General features: G+C 40.8%; 1 protein-coding gene across 1 annotated transcript in view; it reads left to right on the top strand.

Annotated features, from left to right (window-relative positions):
* LOC310913676 (contactin-3-like) overlaps positions 1-18,207 on the top strand; it is a gene marked incomplete at its 5' end in the record, with an annotated part of 76,117 nt that overhangs the window by 32,867 nt on the left and 25,043 nt on the right. The window contains 5 exons of the mRNA XM_083869291.1: positions 4,333-4,536; positions 5,704-5,806; positions 6,756-6,940; positions 15,204-15,340; positions 17,411-17,540. Of these exons, the coding sequence (XP_083725417.1) occupies positions 4,333-4,536; positions 5,704-5,806; positions 6,756-6,940; positions 15,204-15,340; positions 17,411-17,540 (759 nt within the window). The remainder of the gene's footprint in view (positions 1-4,332; positions 4,537-5,703; positions 5,807-6,755; positions 6,941-15,203; positions 15,341-17,410; positions 17,541-18,207) is intronic.

Below are 18,207 nucleotides of genomic sequence, written 5' to 3'. Positions count from 1 at the left end.
AGGATTTTCTTGCAGAGAGGTGAGAACAGTTTGCACCCAAGAGCGTCCTCTGGGACCTTAATGCACTTTTACCTCATTAATTGATTTCTTGTTTTTAATAATTTGTTTGCACTGTCCAAGCCAGAGTGCAGCAGTGCTGATAAATGGACTTTTTTGTGAGTGGTTGTCCCACGAAACCCAACCTGAGTGCTCAATGTGAGTTCTGGGAGCTCCTCCCTCCTCAGTAGGTGATGCTCACCCACAAACAATAGATTTTGCTCCCTTTTCTGCCATTTCATCACACTTTGAGCTGAAATGGGGCCAAATGATGAACTAATTGCTTTCTGCTTTAATTAGAGAGTCTGTTATTATCCTCTCAAAATCAGTGTTACTTTTGCATTTTTTTTTTTTTTTAACCTGAGGTAGATCATTCAAAAATCGCTGTTTGCTGCAGATTCCCATCAGTTTAATTGCAGTTTCTGCCAGTGCTAAATTCTTGAAGTATTGTTCAGTCATCTCCATTCTCCCCAAAAATCAAGAATTTTAATTTCTTACCACCTTTATTTCTGGAAACACCCACTTGGCTAATTCATATCCAGTCAGTTTGAAATTTTTAAAATCTGTTTCAGAAGATTGTTCACATCACTCACTCCTGGCTATTTTAGAAGTCTCAATTAGGTGTGAATTATGGGGCTGGCAGGTAAATATTGAGCAGGTGCAAAGCAGTGATGTCCCAGAAGAGAAGGAGTAAGAGCTGACATTATCTATGCAAATAGTGGATAAATGAACTTTATGAATTATCCTTCTCCTTTTGATCATAGCTCTGTGTGCCTTTTTTTTTTTTTTTTTTTTTTTTCTGTCCCCCCTAAACTTCTACTTTTCCAACTTCCTGAATTTAATTAATTACAGTTTGGGATTTCCACCACTGCTGTTGTCACTTAAATTCTGTTTACAAGAAGTAAAATCACTCTGGTTCTGTAAATTACTTCCCAGTGAAGTCTTCCAGTCTCACTTAAATGTGTCATTTCTTTAAATTCTGTATTTCTAGAATTCTATAAATATAATTTAAAGCCATATTTTTACAAGGATGTTCATAAACTTAAGGCTTGACTTTGAACATAGTTAAAAACCAATAAATATATGGGGTTTACCCCATTATGTTCCTTTAGTAACAATAATTTGGGGTTTTTTAAGGTTCATAAATAGCAGGAAATGACCCTGGCAAACCTCAAAGGCCTTGGTGATTTAATTGTTGAATTTCATAAAGAATTCGGGTTTAAAAATGACAGGTAAATTTATAAGTATTTTTTTAATTGAGCACTTAGGTGCACAAAAAGGAACAGCGTGAACATGCTGAGTGTGTTGGAGACTGCAGAGTAAATAATAATCAAATAATGCAAAATAAAGAGAAGCCGCCAAGCAAGATGTAGTAAACAAATAAAAATTGAGTAATAACTGTAATTTCCAATACCTCATCCATGTATGGTCACCAAATAAGGGAAAAAATGCATTGGAAAGCAAAGGCTCCAAACTCAGGGGAAGCCCAGGAGAGACATATTACTCCCATTTATAACAGAAAATCAACTGAAAACTTGTAATTGACAGAACGGGAGTGAGTTTGTGTCCCTGGAGGTGCCCCAAGATCAGCAACAGACAAATGGTGTAAACATAATAAATCACACACAAGTTGTTTAATATGATTTTTTTTTTTCCTGGGGTTTTCATTTATTTATTTATTTATGTTGTAAAATAAGAATGCAATTTTTTCAAGGACAATAAATATAAAATGAGGTGGTGGTGGGGGCGGGGCATGAGGATAGAAATGCCCCAGCCTTTTTTAACAGAGTCAGTGAAAATATGTGTTGAATGGGGAATTAGTTTTCCTGGGTGTTTTTTCATAATTCCAATTAAACTGGGATCCACTTTGCATGGCTGCCATAATCTCAGTGACTGATTTCACTGGGTTTACTCTTGGCTTAACCCAATATCATAGGAATGAAATGAAAATTCTGCTTTTCCTGCTGCATCTCCAGATCTCTCACACTGCTCTGGACATCTTTTTTTTTATTATTATTTTTATTTTCTCCTGTTTTTAAAGCATGAAATAATATTTTGAGCAAAGAGACACAAGTGGTTCACCAAATACCAGAACCAGTCGAGCCTGGTGTCACCCACTGCTGCCTTGTTGGTGTCTGAGCTTGGTGTGGGGCTGAAAATGGGATTTTTTGGTCCCTGACTTGGTGTCCCTCAGCCTTGTGAGGCCCAACTCTTCAGTAGAAAGAGTTTTCCTCTATTTTCTGCCTTTCCCATTTAGAAAGACCACTCATCCTTGCTACCTAAGACCACGTAGTCCCCTCCAAACTCCTCAGTTATATTCTCTCTCTCTTTTTTTTTTTTTTTTTTTTTTTTTTTTTTAAATAATTTAATACTTCCCACTTCGCTCATTCTCCCTGCTTTTTTCCTGACAAATCCTTGCTGCCTTCCTTTCCATGAATGAATTTCACCTCTGGAGTTCTGGAGGAGGGAATTGTGCTGAGATCCACTGTTGCTCCTGAGTAGATGCTGCAGGTCCACAGGGGTGATGGTCTCACAGGTCTTTTTCCTCCTTATGGTGCTGGTTTTGACCATGGATATTTCTAAATATGACAAAAGTTTAACTCCCGAGCCTGTTAAAGGTTGGCACACGCTGCTGCTGCAAAATTATCATAAATGGGAGAGGTTTAAATATTGATGGAAGAAAATGAAATGCAGTTTAATGATCAACCCTTCCATTTGATGCCTTTTTTTTTTAGCATTAAGCAGCCCATAAATATCTTAATAATTTCATTTATTGAGTGGGGTTTTTCACCTGCAGAGTTTTACCTTGTGTTGAATTGTCCTTTTGGCTTTGGCAGCCTGGGGGAGGCATTGAGGGTTCAGGATGTGCCAAATTCTCATTCCATAGTGCACCCAAATTTGTGCACCTTGAAATTAAACCTGTGCAGGAAAGGGCTGATCTCCATTTCTTGGGGGCAGTGCCAACGCTGCAGACACAGCAGCACCAGGAGAGGTCAATCAAGCTGTAATCATTGCTAATTAGCCCTTCCAGAAGCTGTAATCTTTGTGTAAGTGGCACATGGGTGAAAAAAAAAATATATATTCCTTGCCTGGAACGCCATTAAAAATTTATTTTCCTTTTAATCCTGTAGGAAATGAACGAGACAAACACGTGGCCTTGCACAAGAAGGGGATTTTGCCAATTAAAATTGGGCACACAAAGCTCAGAAATGATGCTCAGAAAAGTGAACAGATTCAGTGGATTTTTTTGCCAAATCTCTTAGTTTATCTTTTGGCATGTGAGGTTTATTTTTTTTCCTTTCAAATAATCATAATGAATGGTAGAGAAGGCTACTTTGCCACGTCATACAGGAATGGTTTTAATGGAGTTTTTATGGATTTTTATATGAAAAAAAGATAGTTCTGCTGTGTGATGAGCCCCACTGGGAATTGAGGATTCTTCTGACATTCTTCTCACGTGGATACTCCTGTCCTGTCTCTACCTGCCAAATATCTGCCTGAGGAGTTAAGTAGCTACTGAATGAATAATCTTCCCGTTTTAGCAAAGTTTGCTCTCGTTTTTGCTGTCTGCTCCTATTTCCTTGAATATTAAATTAAAAAAAAAAAAAAAAAAAAAAAGATTTAAACAAACCCCCTGACATCCTGGATTACTTCTGCCTTTTTTTTTTTTTCCTTCTACTGGAGGAGATGAGGAGAAAAAAGAAGTAGGGGCTTGCTAGTTTCTAGGTACTAGTTGCTAGTCCTTTTTAAAGTGTGTACTAGTACTAGTACATTTTTAAATGTGTACTTGTGCTTTTTAAAAATTTAAAATTTTTCTCTGTCATTGGCTGTGTTTGTTACACAGTAAAGTGCTGTAAATAATGAAAATTATTTACAGTAAATAATTTACTGTAAATACGGTGATGCTGTTTTACTCCACAATGACACAGACTCTGACTTCAGAAGGCTGAAAATGACTCCTTTATTTTTGGGATGTGTCTCCCTTTTATACCATTTTATACAGACCAATTTGTTTGGTGACACAAAGACAAACCTCTTCACTCCCATTGGTCAGAGCAGAGGGACATCAAGAAATCCCTCCTAGGAAAAGAATTAATAACAATTTGCAGTTACAAAAGCATTTCTCTTGTTTACAGAAAATTCTTTGAGAAAGGAATTCCAGAAAACCAAAACTCTCAGGCACAAACCAGGGCTACAATAAGACTGTCAAATACAGTAATAAAGTAGGAAAAAAAGGAAAAAGTGGAAAAAATCCAATCAAACATCTTGACTTGTGTTTTTTTTATCCCCACCCAGACTTATCCTTTGCCTGGATCTTCAACGAGTACCCGTCCTTTGTGCAGGAGGACAGTCGGCGCTTCGTGTCCCAGGAGACGGGACACCTGTACATCGCCAAGGTGGAGCCCTCAGACGTGGGCAACTACAGCTGTGTGGTGACCACCAAGGCCACCAAGAGCCCCGTGCTGGGCTCCCCCACGCCCCTGGTGCTGCGCACGGACGGTACGGCCACACCCCTGCTGCCTGCAGGTTTATCTCTCATGTATTTCATGTTCTGTGGTGCCCAGGGCTGCAGCTCTGAGCTCACAGTCAGTGTCACTCAGCTCTGCACACAGCAGGGACACAAAACAAACCCTTTTCCTGCTGCACACCAAGGACAACTCTCAGCCCCAAAAGCACAAACAAGGCTGGGCTGGAGGGAGGAACAAGAAGGATGGGACCTCCCAGCCTGGAGCTGGGATTGGACAATTCAACCCCAAGGTGCAAATGGACCAAAACTTATCAAAGTGTGAGACCTGGTGACTGTTTGTCCATTTTGTGACCATTTTGGGTCCACCTTGGGTGTAGCCCTGGCCAGGCTCTTGTCCCACCCAAGGTACATCCTTAAAGGCCCTTTAATAAATCTCTACTTTATTCTCCAGCTCTGTCCAGTCTCTGTTCCAGCTCAGCCTCCCCTGGCCATCGCCACAATCAGGGAATCACCAGAAATCCAGGAAAATTCCCAGCACCTCTCAGAGCTTTTGGCTATTGCTCCAGGCTAAAAGGCTTTTGATGAGGACTTGAAATAAGGGGAAGCTTGGCTGGGTGGCTGAGAGAATTTGGCTTCATTATTTAGTAGATGTAGAGTTTGGTTTGGGGTTTTTTGGGTTTTGTTGGGGGTTTTTTTGGGGGGGTGGGGGTGTTGTTTGAGTGGTGTCGTTGTTTGGGGGGTTTTTTTGATATGTAGAGTACCCTGACATGGTTTTAGACAATATTATGTTATTGAAGATGTTCAATAACGTAGAGCAGATGTCCTTTTCTTTTGAGGTCACCTGGAAGATGTGTAGAGGGGGATTTAGGAATGTGGTTTAGTGGGACTTGGCAGTGCTGGGGAATGGTTTGATCCCAGGATCTTGAGGATCTTGCAGGTCTTTCCCAACCTAAATGATGCTGTCACAAATTCTCATGTGCTGTCCCAACATTGGTTGCTTTCTGCAGTGATAAACTCTGTTACACCCTAACTGTGTCCCTGATCTCATGTTACACCCTAACTCTGTCCCTGATCTCACTGTTCTTCCCTTTCTAAGAAGATTGTCATAGAAATAAACTTGATTTTGAATTGCAAGACAGAGAAAGAAAGTCCTTCAAAAATCACCTTAGAAAATTGACTTTCTCCATTGTCTCCCCCAGGTGTGATGGGAGAATACGAGCCCAAAATAGAAGTTCAGTTCCCTGAGACTCTGGCTGCAGCCAAAGGCTCCACTGTGAAGCTGGAGTGCTTTGCACTAGGAAAGTAAGTTTTCATCCTCACTGAGAATTGAAGAATCTTGGGGTTCACCTGCACAAGGGGTGAGGGGTTCTGGCACTTGCTCTTATGTTCTTGTTGTTCTTGTTCTTCTCCTGCCTTGAAATCAGAGGGCAAAGACTCCTGGAGTGTATTTGGATTTTGTTTAGAATTAAGATGTGTTTGTTGGCAGCACAGGAATTTAGATTTCATTTCAAATTAACTTAAGTAGACTTAGTGTGGCTTTGCATATGGCCTTTGAACTGAGTCTCTCTTCCCCGTGCAAGGAAATGGTGCTGAAGTCTGTGAGAATGTTGTCTGAATTTTCCCCTTAAATGTACTTGATGCTTTCATAATATTGTTCTTTCTTTACAGCCAAAATAAAGATTGAAATGCATTTCTCCTCTGAATGATACTTCACTCACAGCTGATCCCTCTCCTCTTTCACAGATGATCTGAGAATGCATTTATGTTTCTGGGGATGTATTTACTCACCAGTGTGGGGTTTGTTTGCAGGCAGCTTTGTCAGGTGTGCCCTTATCAAATTGATAACTTGATCACACACTATTGCTTTGCCTCCCCAGAGAGGGGAGGGAAAGTTTGCAAATCAGAGAATAAAAAAAAGGCTCTTAGAGGATGGAAATTCCAAAAGACTTGTCTGAATTCTTCCTCCACTGGTAAATCTCACCCGTCCTCAGGGGAGGCCAGTGCTGATTTACAATAAATGTTGCAATTATTGGGCATTCCTGACAAATTTGGTACCAGGAATGCAGCGTAGGAATCAGCAGTGAATGCAAATCAGGTGCCAGAGTGTCTGACCATCTGTCATGTACAGTGTGCTTGCAGCTTTTAACGCAGCCTGTAAGTCACTGCTGAATTTAGTTTGCTTTAAGTATCTCATTATGACAATCAAGGACTTCAAGCAAAACTGTTTAAAATCTCATTACTCTCTCTTTAGCCCTGTGCCTCAGATTAACTGGAGAAGAACTGACGGGCTGCCGTTTCCAAGTAAAATAAAGCTGAGGAAATCCAATGGCATGATTGAAATCCCTAATTTCCAGCAGGAGGATGCAGGGCTCTACGAATGCATTACTGAAAACTCCAGAGGCAAAAACATTGCAAGAGGACGTCTCACTTACTATGGTAGGAAACCTCAGTTCTGCCTCCCTTCCACTTTTTTTTACTCACGAAACACAGGCTGCTCTGGGGTGCCCTGGAATTTCCACTTTCTGCAGTTCCATCAGGCATTTGGGCTTAAAAACCCGAGGTATTTTAAGTGCTCCCACAAAATGAGAACTTCTGCAGCAGTTTCTTGCAAAGATCTCCAAGAAATGGCTTAAAAGCTCACAAGGATTGCTGAGAGTGAAGCAGAGTGTGCTTGTGCTTGGGTTTTTTTGATTTTTTTCTATGATGGAAAGACTTTTTTTAAAAAACCCATTTCTTCTTGGTCCATTGGTGAAACCTTCAATTTTCAGTCAATTGGATTTATTTGGGGGATCATTTAGGCCTCCCGTTTATGTGAAGTACAAATTTTGTCTCGCTTTGTGAAAAGATTACTGGCGGATATTCTCAATCCTGTGCTTTCAAAACAGCCAATTTTTATTTTAAAATGAGTAAATAAATGGGAGGATATAATCCAGTATAGGAAATGAAATAATATGAAATTTTATAGCTGGAAAAAAGGCAGTCTCTTGTGCTTTTAGGGCTATAGAGTGAAATGAGTATCAGCAAAGCACACTGGTGGTGGTGTAAAGCAAGAGTGATTTGCAACAAAGTGGTAATTGACAATTTTTGTTAAAGCCAGATCTCAGCAAATATAATTTTCTTTACTTCAATGGCAATTTAAACAGTGCTTCTGACTCTGCCTTGGAATGTTTCCCTCATGGAGGAATATTTGAGCAAAGAGATGGGTTTTTAGTGGGATAAAGGCTCAGAGCACAGCTCCTCTGCCACTGGGAGCAAATTCTTTACTGCCTCTTCATGGGGAGCTGCTGGATGGTAGAGCACACAGATTTTGGTCCATGAAGATTTTAGTTTAAGGCACGATAGATTTTATAAGGAGGAAGGAAAAGAGATTTCTCTCCTTTCCAGCTTCCAAATTAATCTTTGCATGGAATGAGTTGTTGGGAATGTTCAAGGTCAGGTTGGACAGGGGAATTGAGGCAACACAGATTTTCCATGCACTGATTGTAATTATGACTTTTTGAGAAATTCTGTGATTAACAGAGGGCAATAAATCCAACCTGCTTCACCTGCCAGTGTCCTCTGCCATTCCAAACATGGCACTGTGTATTTGGTTTTATTAAATGACCTTATTTGCTGTTTGAAAGTTCCACAGTTATGGTTCATACATTGTTTTGGCTCAGCATTCCTGTGGCAGTGTTAAATCAGGACAGTTGTGAGATATATCAGTGTAAATTAAATATAAAATAGAGTAGATTTGTTCATCAGTCCTGGTAATCCCAGCAGTGGCCATTCCTGGGGAACCTGCCCTGGTGCCTTGGGAAGGCTGAGCTGGAACAGAGACTGGAGAACAAAGTAGAGATTTATTGAAAGGCTTTTAAGGACACATCTTGGGCAGGACAAGAGCCTGGCCAGGGCTACACCCAAGGTGGACCCAAAATGGGCACAAAATGGACAAACAGTCACCAGGTCTCACACTTTGATAAGTTTTGGTCCATTTGCACCTTGGGGTTGAATTGTCCAATCCCAGCTCCAGGCTGGGAGGTCCCATCCTTCTTGTTCCTCCCTCCAGCCCAGCCTTGTTTGTGCTTTTGGGGCTGAGAGTTGTCCTTGGTGTGCAGCAGGAAAAGGATTTGTTTTGTGTCCCTGCTGTGTGCAGAGCTGAGTGACACTGACTGTGAGCTCAGAGCTGCAGCCCTGGGCACCACAGAACCTGAAATACAGGAAAGATAAAACTCAAGGTATCATCTCTGCTTCCCAAATTCTTCTTTGCTCATTAAAAGGCCACAGAGCTGAAATAAAGGATGTTGCTAATGAACAAAAGCAGCCCAGCTGCAGTCCTGTAACAATTGAATCAGAGTGAACGTTTTCATTGCAGATCTAGACAGGGATTTGAACCCTCAGATGGAGTTCATATTCCAGTAGGAATGGCTGCCCATGGTAAGACTCATCCTTGATGTGGATGTTTATCTTAAAAAGAATAATGAGAGCTGTAATGGCAGTAATGGCACTCCAACTGTTTCATTTCATTTGTTCTGCTTCATGGAACCCATTCTGCAGAATTAAATAGATTTAAGTAATCTTTCTTATTTTGGTACTTGCTTTGTTGTTGCAGTTAGAATTCCAACAAGGCTGGGTTCAAGATAAGAGCATTTAACTATTTTTGATAATTGGAAGTTTTGTTGCTAAAGATAATATCTTCTGATGGATTGCCACCTCAGCTGGTGCCAAAGCCCAGAAATCTGTCTGGTGAGGAAATCTAACCACATCCCACTCAGCCTTCCAATAAAAGATCATTATTTAAAGAAGTTATTCTAAAAGGAGATGAGGATTTGGGAGAAATTAATGCCATGAACAGAAGACATGGATTAAAAAATTACCCATCTGCCAGAAAGTAGCAACGTTGTCAAAAATCCACAAATCTGGTGTTTTTAGGGAGTGGTGGCTGCTCTTAAAACAACTTCACTGGTAGAAGTTTAGGGCATGTCTGCTTATCAAACACAAAAAAAAATGAACATTACAAAAGTAAAAATGTTTTTTTATTTCAATGGTGACAACATTGATTTTCCTCTTGGCAGAACAAAGCACGTTCCTGCCTGACCCAAAAATACCAGTGTGAGAAGCATTGGGGTTAACATTTTGCAAGTCCTCGTAGTGAAATAATGTGAGAAAGAAATCTTTAGGATGAAAAAGTATTGATAAAAATCTTTCATGTTCCGGAAAAATAGAAAAAATAGCTTTTCCTTTCTTTTGCAAACTTTAAGGATTCTTTGGAAGTGTAACATAAAGCTGGTCCTAAACAAAAGCTCTGCCATGAGGAGAAACCCTCCTATTCTGATTTGTTTCATGAGCTGAAACTAGAAAGTTTAAAATCTGGAAATCAGGTTTTCCAGTGCATAAATAGTTTGGTCAAAGCTTTACTTTTTCATCCAGTAATGAATTTTAGCCTTGAAAAGCCACAAAGCCCTTGAACAGAGGCTCAACTTTATTCCTGTCCATAGAATTCCTGTAAATCTGTCACAGCTGTAACTGTCCTGAAAAATCTCCAGAAAAATTCTCCTGAAAAATTTCTCCTGAAAAAAATTAAATTAGTTTGTTTTGTATTATCATTATGGTGTGTTTTAAATATAGCTCTCAAGCCATAGTTGGCGTTGATAATTAAAATAGATACTCCAAACCAGATAGTCTGGGTTCATTACAATACTCACAGACTATTAATCTTCCTTTTTTCTCCTGAAGGATTTTATCAAGAAAAGCCTGACATCAAATGTTCAGGGGGGTTTTTTTGTCCTTTTTACAGTTCCAACATTTGTTAAATGCCAGTTTTCTACTCAGGGGAGTACAGATTGTGCTAAAAATAGGACAAGATTATCCAACTTTGATTGAATGTGGAACCTGAATATATAAATAATTTGCTTTTCCTTTATTAGCATGTTCATTTGTCGTCGCTTTTAGCTTCCCCATAAAGAGATAAGAGGAAAAAAAAAAAATAAAGAATCCACGGTGATGTTTCATGGCAGAGAAAAAATGAGAGGAGATGAAACAATTACATTTTTGTGTTGTAGGGCGCAATTAAACATGAAGCGCGGTAAAGATACGTAAAGCAATTAATTTAAAGTATAATTGAAGAAAATATATTCTTAATTAGCCCATGCTGATAGACCAGAAGTCCTGCTTTGGCAGTACCAAGGTAAAATGTTTGACAGGGAGAAAAAAATTATTCTTTTCTCTTTTTGCTCTGCAAAATTCTGGGCCGTGATAACAAAGGCAAAATCCCGCAGGAATTAATAGAATCTACATTATTTTTTTGATGTATTAAAAAATATTGGTATTAAAAAATGTATTAAAAAATGCTGGTATATTTTGTTGGGTTTTGAGGTGGTTTTTTTGGTGGTTTTTTTTTTGTTTGTTTGTTTTTTTGGGTTTGTGTTTTGGGTTTTTTGGGATTTTTTTGGGGGGGGTTTTGGGTAGATTTTTTTTTTAATAATCTACCAGCAAAACTAAACTGAAACTGTGTTATTTGCGTCTGTGGAAGAACATCTCTGTTTAAGGTTTTATCTCAGAGCTTCACTCTGTCTTGTGCATGGAAACGTCTTGAAAACATCAACAACAAAGCTGTAAATGCCTAAATAATATCAATGAGTTGCTGAGTTTGATCAACCTAAAGTTAAATTGTTAATGCTGCCTAAAAATATGATTTTCTTGCTGTCCAGACAAACAGTTTGAGTTTTTTTCACATCCTAAAGCTTTTCCCAATGGTTTGGAATTACCTGTTGCTTGAGGATGTTGTTATTTTCGAATGGAAGCCCAAAAATGGGCATTTTCAGGGATGTATCAGCTGTTTGAGCAGAACAAAAGTGATTCATGCTTGAAGTCCCTTGGAGTTTGGAGATGAAATGAGGGTTCATCCCTGCTGCAGGCATCAGTGTGAGTGTCAGACTTTGGAACAGACTGCCTGGAAAACTGCAGGGTGCACTTTTGGGGTGGGTTTTTTCCTCCCTCTTTGCTCCACAGCTGCTTCCTCTTGTGCCCTGGGAAGTTCTTTCTGCTCTGATTTCAAACACACCCCAAAGGTGTTTGAGAGGTTTCCAGCCCAGGTGGAAATGTCAGAGTGTTAGAAGGAAATATCTTGTGTGAATTCCTGTTCTGGAGGAGTTTCCCAGAGGTTTTGGCTCCCAGGAGAGCACAGAACCCCCTGGAAGAGTCATGGCCCTGAAGTTCTGCCTTTCCTTCGCTCTATTCCCCTGGCCTAGAGAATTAAAAACAGATTTTTGGTTGGATTCTCTTACTCTGAAGGAAATGATACATAAAAATGTGTGTTTTGATGCATCATGTGAGGTTAGCCTGCAAATAATCTACAAATCCCTTTTCTTCAGCTCTTCTTCAGCCATTACTTCACTGCAGTTGGTCTTCCTTCAAATCAACCTCCAGAATGCCCCAAAGGATTTTGTAAAATCTGGAAAATTTTTGTAAAATCTGGGGGGGAAAAAATGCTTCTTCCTTCCCTTTGTGCCTACAGGGAAGGCCTGGAGTGTAATGAAGCAACAGTTGTTTCCTGCAGGCCCAACTGCCTGGAAGAGAAGGGTCATCATAACCACCAGAAATAAAATAAAAGAGATGAGAGAGGCCTCTCACTGGGATATTTTTTATGAAGTTACACACTTGTTCTCTCCTTGCCTCTGGGACCACGAGCACTGTGAGGAATATTTTAGGCTAAAAGAGCTGAAAGCAAAAATCCAGGCTGGTGCTTTTTCCAAGTGACTGGCCATGGAGCTGACGGCCAACCTGCTTTAGAAAATCACTTACCTACAAGCATCTCGTCCTGGGGGAGCTCCAGATGAATCTTTCATGAAGATTGCACAGCAAGTTCTGAAAAATTCTTAATGTTATCCCAAAATATGGATTCCTGTCACAGTCTCAAGCCCTGCACTGTGAACTCCTTTAAAATTAACTTCCAACTTCTCAGCTTACAGGACAATGTTATTTTTTTATTATTATTCTCAGCGAGGATGTGCTGCCTGCTTGCCTGTTCCTTGCTTTAGGAAGAAGTGGCTCCTTCCTCTCTCCTCAGGAAGATCCAGGTTTTGAAATAACTCTGCAGCAATTCCAGGTGAAAATGAGGCTTTGTTACCAAGCCTCCCCTTCAGTGGTGGTGGGATCAGATATTTTGGGCAATAAAATTTGCCTGGCAGTGACTAAACCTGGAGAGGAATGAAGCTGTTTATTCAGAGTCTTTCAGGTATCCTCAGGCAGAGCTAAACAAAAAGGGGAGTCTGGGCTTGGTGAGTCCTTCTCGTGTTTTGAGAGGATGTCAAAGTATCAGAGCTACTGATACCTGACTTCATTTACTGATACCTGAATTCATTTCTGCACATGAAGCACCTTTATCCTGGCCAGGAGTCAGAGTATTCCCAGCTGGGATTGCCCCTGTTGAGCTGCTTTTTCAATTCTGAGCTGGTTGGTTGAATTGTTCTCTTTCAAAGAATTCTCCACTTTCAAGTGGGTCTTTCCTTCCTGCTCAACTGCTCCATCAGTAACTGGAAGAGAACTGGAGCCTTCCTGCAGGAAATCACTGGAGTCTTCATCAGAATTCTCTTGTGGATGGACAAGCATTGGGAATTTCTCACCCTGTGCCTTGAGAAGCTGTTCTGTGCATTTCAGCTTTATTGTATCCTGTGGGAATTTGGGAAACCCTCCTATGGAGACTGCCTGACACAGATTAGCCAGACAATGTTTTGGGTTTTTTTTAATTGGTATAATTGAATCCAAGATCTTTAGACTTGAAAATAGATTATATTTAACCCACTTTCAAGTGGAGACAGGCAGCAGGTGTTAAATATTCCACGTGTATGGATCCATCAGTAATTCAGGCACTGCTGAACGTTGCATAAATATTTAGGTGTGCAAAGTGCAGGGAGCTCATTCCCTGGAGCCCTGAGCTTTCACTCCCTTGGCAAGTGGGGCAAGTGATAATGTGAGATGAAGCAAGGGCTGAACTCCAGCGTTGTGATGTGAACTTTGAAGATTTAACCCCAGTTCATAGCAGTGAAATTGCACATCCATGTCACACAAAGATCAGGTCACCCTGTCTTTTGTAGCTGGCCTTGATAAAGAGGGTGCAAAAAATGAAATTATCCCCAAATCAGTGGAAGGTGTTAATCCTCATGGGGATATGGGGGGGAAAAAAGTAATATTCAGAGGGTTTCACTGCCAGCAAATATTGGTTGAATTCCAGTATTTATTAGTAGTTAAAACCTCAAGTGAATGCATTTTAGGAAGTTCCTCTGTAAGAAGTTAACCCTAAATACGGATACATAAATCATAACTAGATCAATAATCATTATCATAAAAGCCTGGTGCTGCACCATGGTCGTGTTGAGGTCTTTTCTCACTGCATTGCAGAACCTGGGTTTGAGAGGAAATTTCCATGCTGGGAAACAAGGAATCTTTAAAAATTAAATTAGTGCCAACCCTCATCTAGATCTGGCTTGGCTGGTGCTGTGCCCGTGGCAGTGGAAGGTTCAGCTCTCAGCTCTGCCCATGGGCACATCATTAATCACCCTGGCCCCAGTTAATTGCTGCTGGAGCTCCATTGTAGTGGGAAGTTCAGTGGGAATTCATCTGACCTTCTGTGCTTCCTAAACTCGTGTATTTAATAATGTTTTCCTGCATCACCAGGGATTTGTTTTCTCATAGTTGTTTTCATACCAGGGTGGTATGAGATTTTTCCTGAATTACTGATTTAAGATAAGCAAATTGAGTCTGGAAATTTCTTTGCCCATAGCTAAGAGTTTGCAGCCAAGTTTCATCCTGCTCTGTCATCTGTTCTTTCCATAAGCAATGTCCAGAATTTTTATTTTCTTGGGGAAATAGCATAGGCAGAGATTATGAACTTCCTGGTAACTTAAATAAAGTCAAAGAAAATTCACAAATTACCTATGAAACAGTGTTGAAGTGATGTGTGAAACAGCACTAAAGGAATAAAAATAAATTACTGCTGTCTTTCATGCCTTGGTGTTCATTTGCCAAGTGAGCCTTCTCCTTCCTGTGAAATCTGTTACAGATGTTTTAAATATCTTCACAGTTTTAACTGTATTTTGGGTAATTCTGAAGGATGTATGGTATTACTGCATCAAATTCTGGCTTAAAAAATAGCGATTTTTATGGACTTCATTCTACTGGTTTGCGTTACCCAAATTCTGTGCCAAGACTTCTGCTTTCAAAAACAATCTCATATATCCATGTTTTCATCCAGTTAAGTGCTGCCTTGCATTAGAAAACAATTTAAATGGTATTTAGCACTAAGGCTGGCATACCATTATTTTTTTTTTTACGACTTAAAGGATTCTCTTCAGCATTAATTTGATGATTTAGCCACATCACTTATTTAATTTCAGTCTTGCCATTAATGTCTTTCTCTTACATTTGCCTTGATTGCAAAATGATGTTGTTTAATCATTAGTGATTTTAATATTGGTTTCACTAGTCCGGCTTTAGTGATCTGCACTCTCAATTTTCTTCTGGTTTAGTGCTCATAATAAAAATGTGTAAGAGGAATAATAAGTTAATTTTTTTATCTGGGGGCTTGGAGCAGGAGCAGTGAAAGGCTTTGTTGGTACAGATGGGTCTGGGCAGAAAATTCATGAGTTCTCTGCCTATTAACCCTTTGATTCTGCTCTGGAGCAATAACCTGGGAGGGTTTTGTTGTGTTTTTTATCTGCAGCAAAGCCTCACTGGGTCCAGACCATAAAGGATGTGGAAGTTGCTGTGGAGGACACCTTGTACTGGGACTGCAGAGCGAGTGGGAAACCCAAACCATCCTACAGGTGGCTGAAGAACGGAGAGCAGCTGGCAATAGAGGTAACATTCTGCTTGGGAAAAGTGGTGCTGTGTGAAATTAATAATATCCCTGCCAAACTGGAGAATCCAAAAGTTCCTGGTGTTAATCAAAAGAAATTTTTGATATTGGGTTTGTGTTTTTTGAGGGCATCCTGATGAAGCCTCAAAAGCTGCAAAGACAAATTACGTTGTACAAAAATATTCCAGCTAAAAGCAGATTCAAAAGCAATAGAACCAGAGAAAGAAACGTGTAAGGAATGACTGGAAAAGGAAGCTTGAGACTAGAAAAGGAAGTTTAATAATGTTCTAAATAAAGAACTATAAATAAGGGATGGAGAGCTCGAATTATTTTACTGTATTTGCAGCTGGCATTTCATTAAAGGTAGTAGGAAAAGATTTTCCAACTTCTTGAAAAAACCCTTGAAGATTCCTGGGTTTACCACTAGTTGTTCCAAAGAACAGAATACAAACAGCAACATAATACAGATATTTGCTTTAATGCAGTTATCATAGTAAATTAATTGGAAGTCTTGCGTTTGGTGACAGGGAAAAGAGGTTGAACTTAGAAGGTGAAAGATCAGAAATGCAGAACAGGATGTGATACCCCTTATTTATTGATTTTTAATCTCACTGCTTCATTGGAAAGCAGTTCAGGTTGTCAGGAATATGAACTCCAGGCACTTTTGCCCTTGGCCAGTCCTTGTGTCAGCCCTGGCTTTTGGGGAAGAAAGGGATTGCTCAGGTGAATTCCCTGGATGGTTCTGAGAAAGGAGCAGAGCACTGGAAAGCATTTCTTCCATCCGTGCTGGCTGAAAGGAATGGTGGTGTTTGTGGACAGGTTAAATGAGGGAGCACAGAATCTCCCCTGGGTGATTTAAGAGCATTGCTGCTGTGTCATACAGAGTCACTGAGGTAATGGGCTTTTTTCACCTCAGGAAGGACAAAAATACCTTGGAATTGTTCAGTCTCCCAATTTCTCCACTTTGGAGTGTCCCTGTCCAGCCTTTTGATGTGATGTCAGGGCAGGAATGTGACTTCTCTGGAAATAGTGAAGGAACTCTTGGAGAACCAGCCCTGAGGAGACCCCAGAGGAGTTCTCTGTGTGCAGGGATCAGGGGTCTTCTGCTCCTTGACTGCAGTAATTCCTTGTGCTGGGATTCCTCCTTCACAAACCTCTCTTGGGCTTGTTCCACTCAGCTCTCCCCTGCTCCATGAACAAATCTTTTCTACAAGCAGCAGCTTGGGATGCTGGAGAGGAGACCAGGACATGGAGACTCAGCTTTTTTCCTCTTTGGGGTTGTTTTCTGTGTGTCTGGATGAGCCCCTCTCACTCAGCTGGGACAGGACCTGGCAGGGAAGGAGCTGAGCTGTCCTGGAGTCTCCCTGTGCTGCCCTTGGCACGAGGCAGGAGGGGAGTGATTGCACTGGGCTTCCTAAGCCGGGTCCAGATCCAAAAAACAGCCCTTAGCAAACACTTTTGGGCAGGTTTTGGGGTTTTGTCCCTTACTGTGTCTCTGGTTTTCCCCAAAGCTGTTGCTCCTTTGGTTTTGTCTTTCTCCCTGGTTCCTTTTCTCGCCGGTTCTGCCACTCAGATTAGTCACATTTGGCTGTAATTGAGTTTTCCAAGAATAAGCAAGGTGAGGAGACCCAGTGCCTTGCTGGCTCCAAGGCACTTCAGTTTGTGCCTTTGGTTTAATGGCTGATGGAGTTTTTTCTGCACAGTGTTAGGAGAGAGCTCATTAGCAATGGCACATGCAAAATCTCTAAATAGTGTGAAATGCCAATGCCATCTGCACAGTTTGGATACTCTGGTCTGTCTGAGGGGGCTGGTAGGGAGAAATAAAAGGGCATTTGGGATTGCAACTGGGCAAATTTGAAGAATGACTTCATACCCTGCATTGATCTCCATATCTGATCACCATTGCTGTGCCATGATGCAGTCATGTCACTTCTTTCAGAGCTGTTTTCATGATGATGATTTTGCATTTTCCCTATTCATTGTGTTTATGCTGTCCTGTCTCTGTTCCTTACTTATTTTAAATTTTTCACAGGAAATATATCATCAATAAAGATATTTTTCTTAATATTCAGGGAAGGATCCAAATTGAAAATGGTGCACTTACAATATCAAATCTAAATCTGACAGATTCTGGCAGATACCAGTGCATAGCTGAAAATAAACATGGTGTCATCTCTTCGAGTGCAGAGCTCAGGGTTGTAGGTAAGATGTTCCTTTTTTCACTAAAACATAAACCTCATTATCTCTCTCCACACCCCCTCAGGTTTAACTCACTCATCTGCTGTCACTGAAATAAAACGGTTTTTTTGTCAACCTGATGTCTTTATCTGCAGAGCTGAGGAGTTGAGTCATCTGCTGCCAGAGGATTTACAGGCCAATCATTCATTTAAAGCAGAGCAGGATAAATTATTCACGAGGGGAAGAGCAGGGATGGGGTTTGGGCAGAAGGATTGAAACCTCTTGAGGGGCATCAGCTGATCTCAGCTCTGTGTGGGGCTCAGGACACCATGGGGTTAAAAACCTCTGTGTGAGGCTCAGGACACCATGGGGTTAGAAACCTCTGTGTGGGGCTCAGGACACCATGGGGTTAGAAACCTCTGTGTGGGGCTCAGGACACCAAGGAGTTAAAAACTTCTGTGTGCAGCCCTTCAGGAGCCAGGGACAGCAGTGACATTCAGCCCTCCACCCAACCTGCCTGTGCTGAGGGCTGACACACTCACACTTGTGCAGTTTCTCCCTCCAGCACAGTCCAGACTAAGCTGTAACACTTCTGTGTGTTGGGACACAGGTTTTTCCCTTTGTGGTGTTGATTAGCACACTCTCCTTCAGCCCTGCTCTCCTCAAACACTGAACTTCCTTTCCAAGTTCA

The sequence above is a fragment of the Zosterops lateralis genome (assembly GCF_965231275.1).
Source record: "Zosterops lateralis genome assembly, chromosome: 11".
NCBI lineage: Eukaryota > Metazoa > Chordata > Aves > Passeriformes > Zosteropidae > Zosterops > Zosterops lateralis.
The sequence above is the reverse complement of the archived record's forward strand: the minus strand, read 5'-3'. Positions and strand labels throughout refer to the sequence as shown.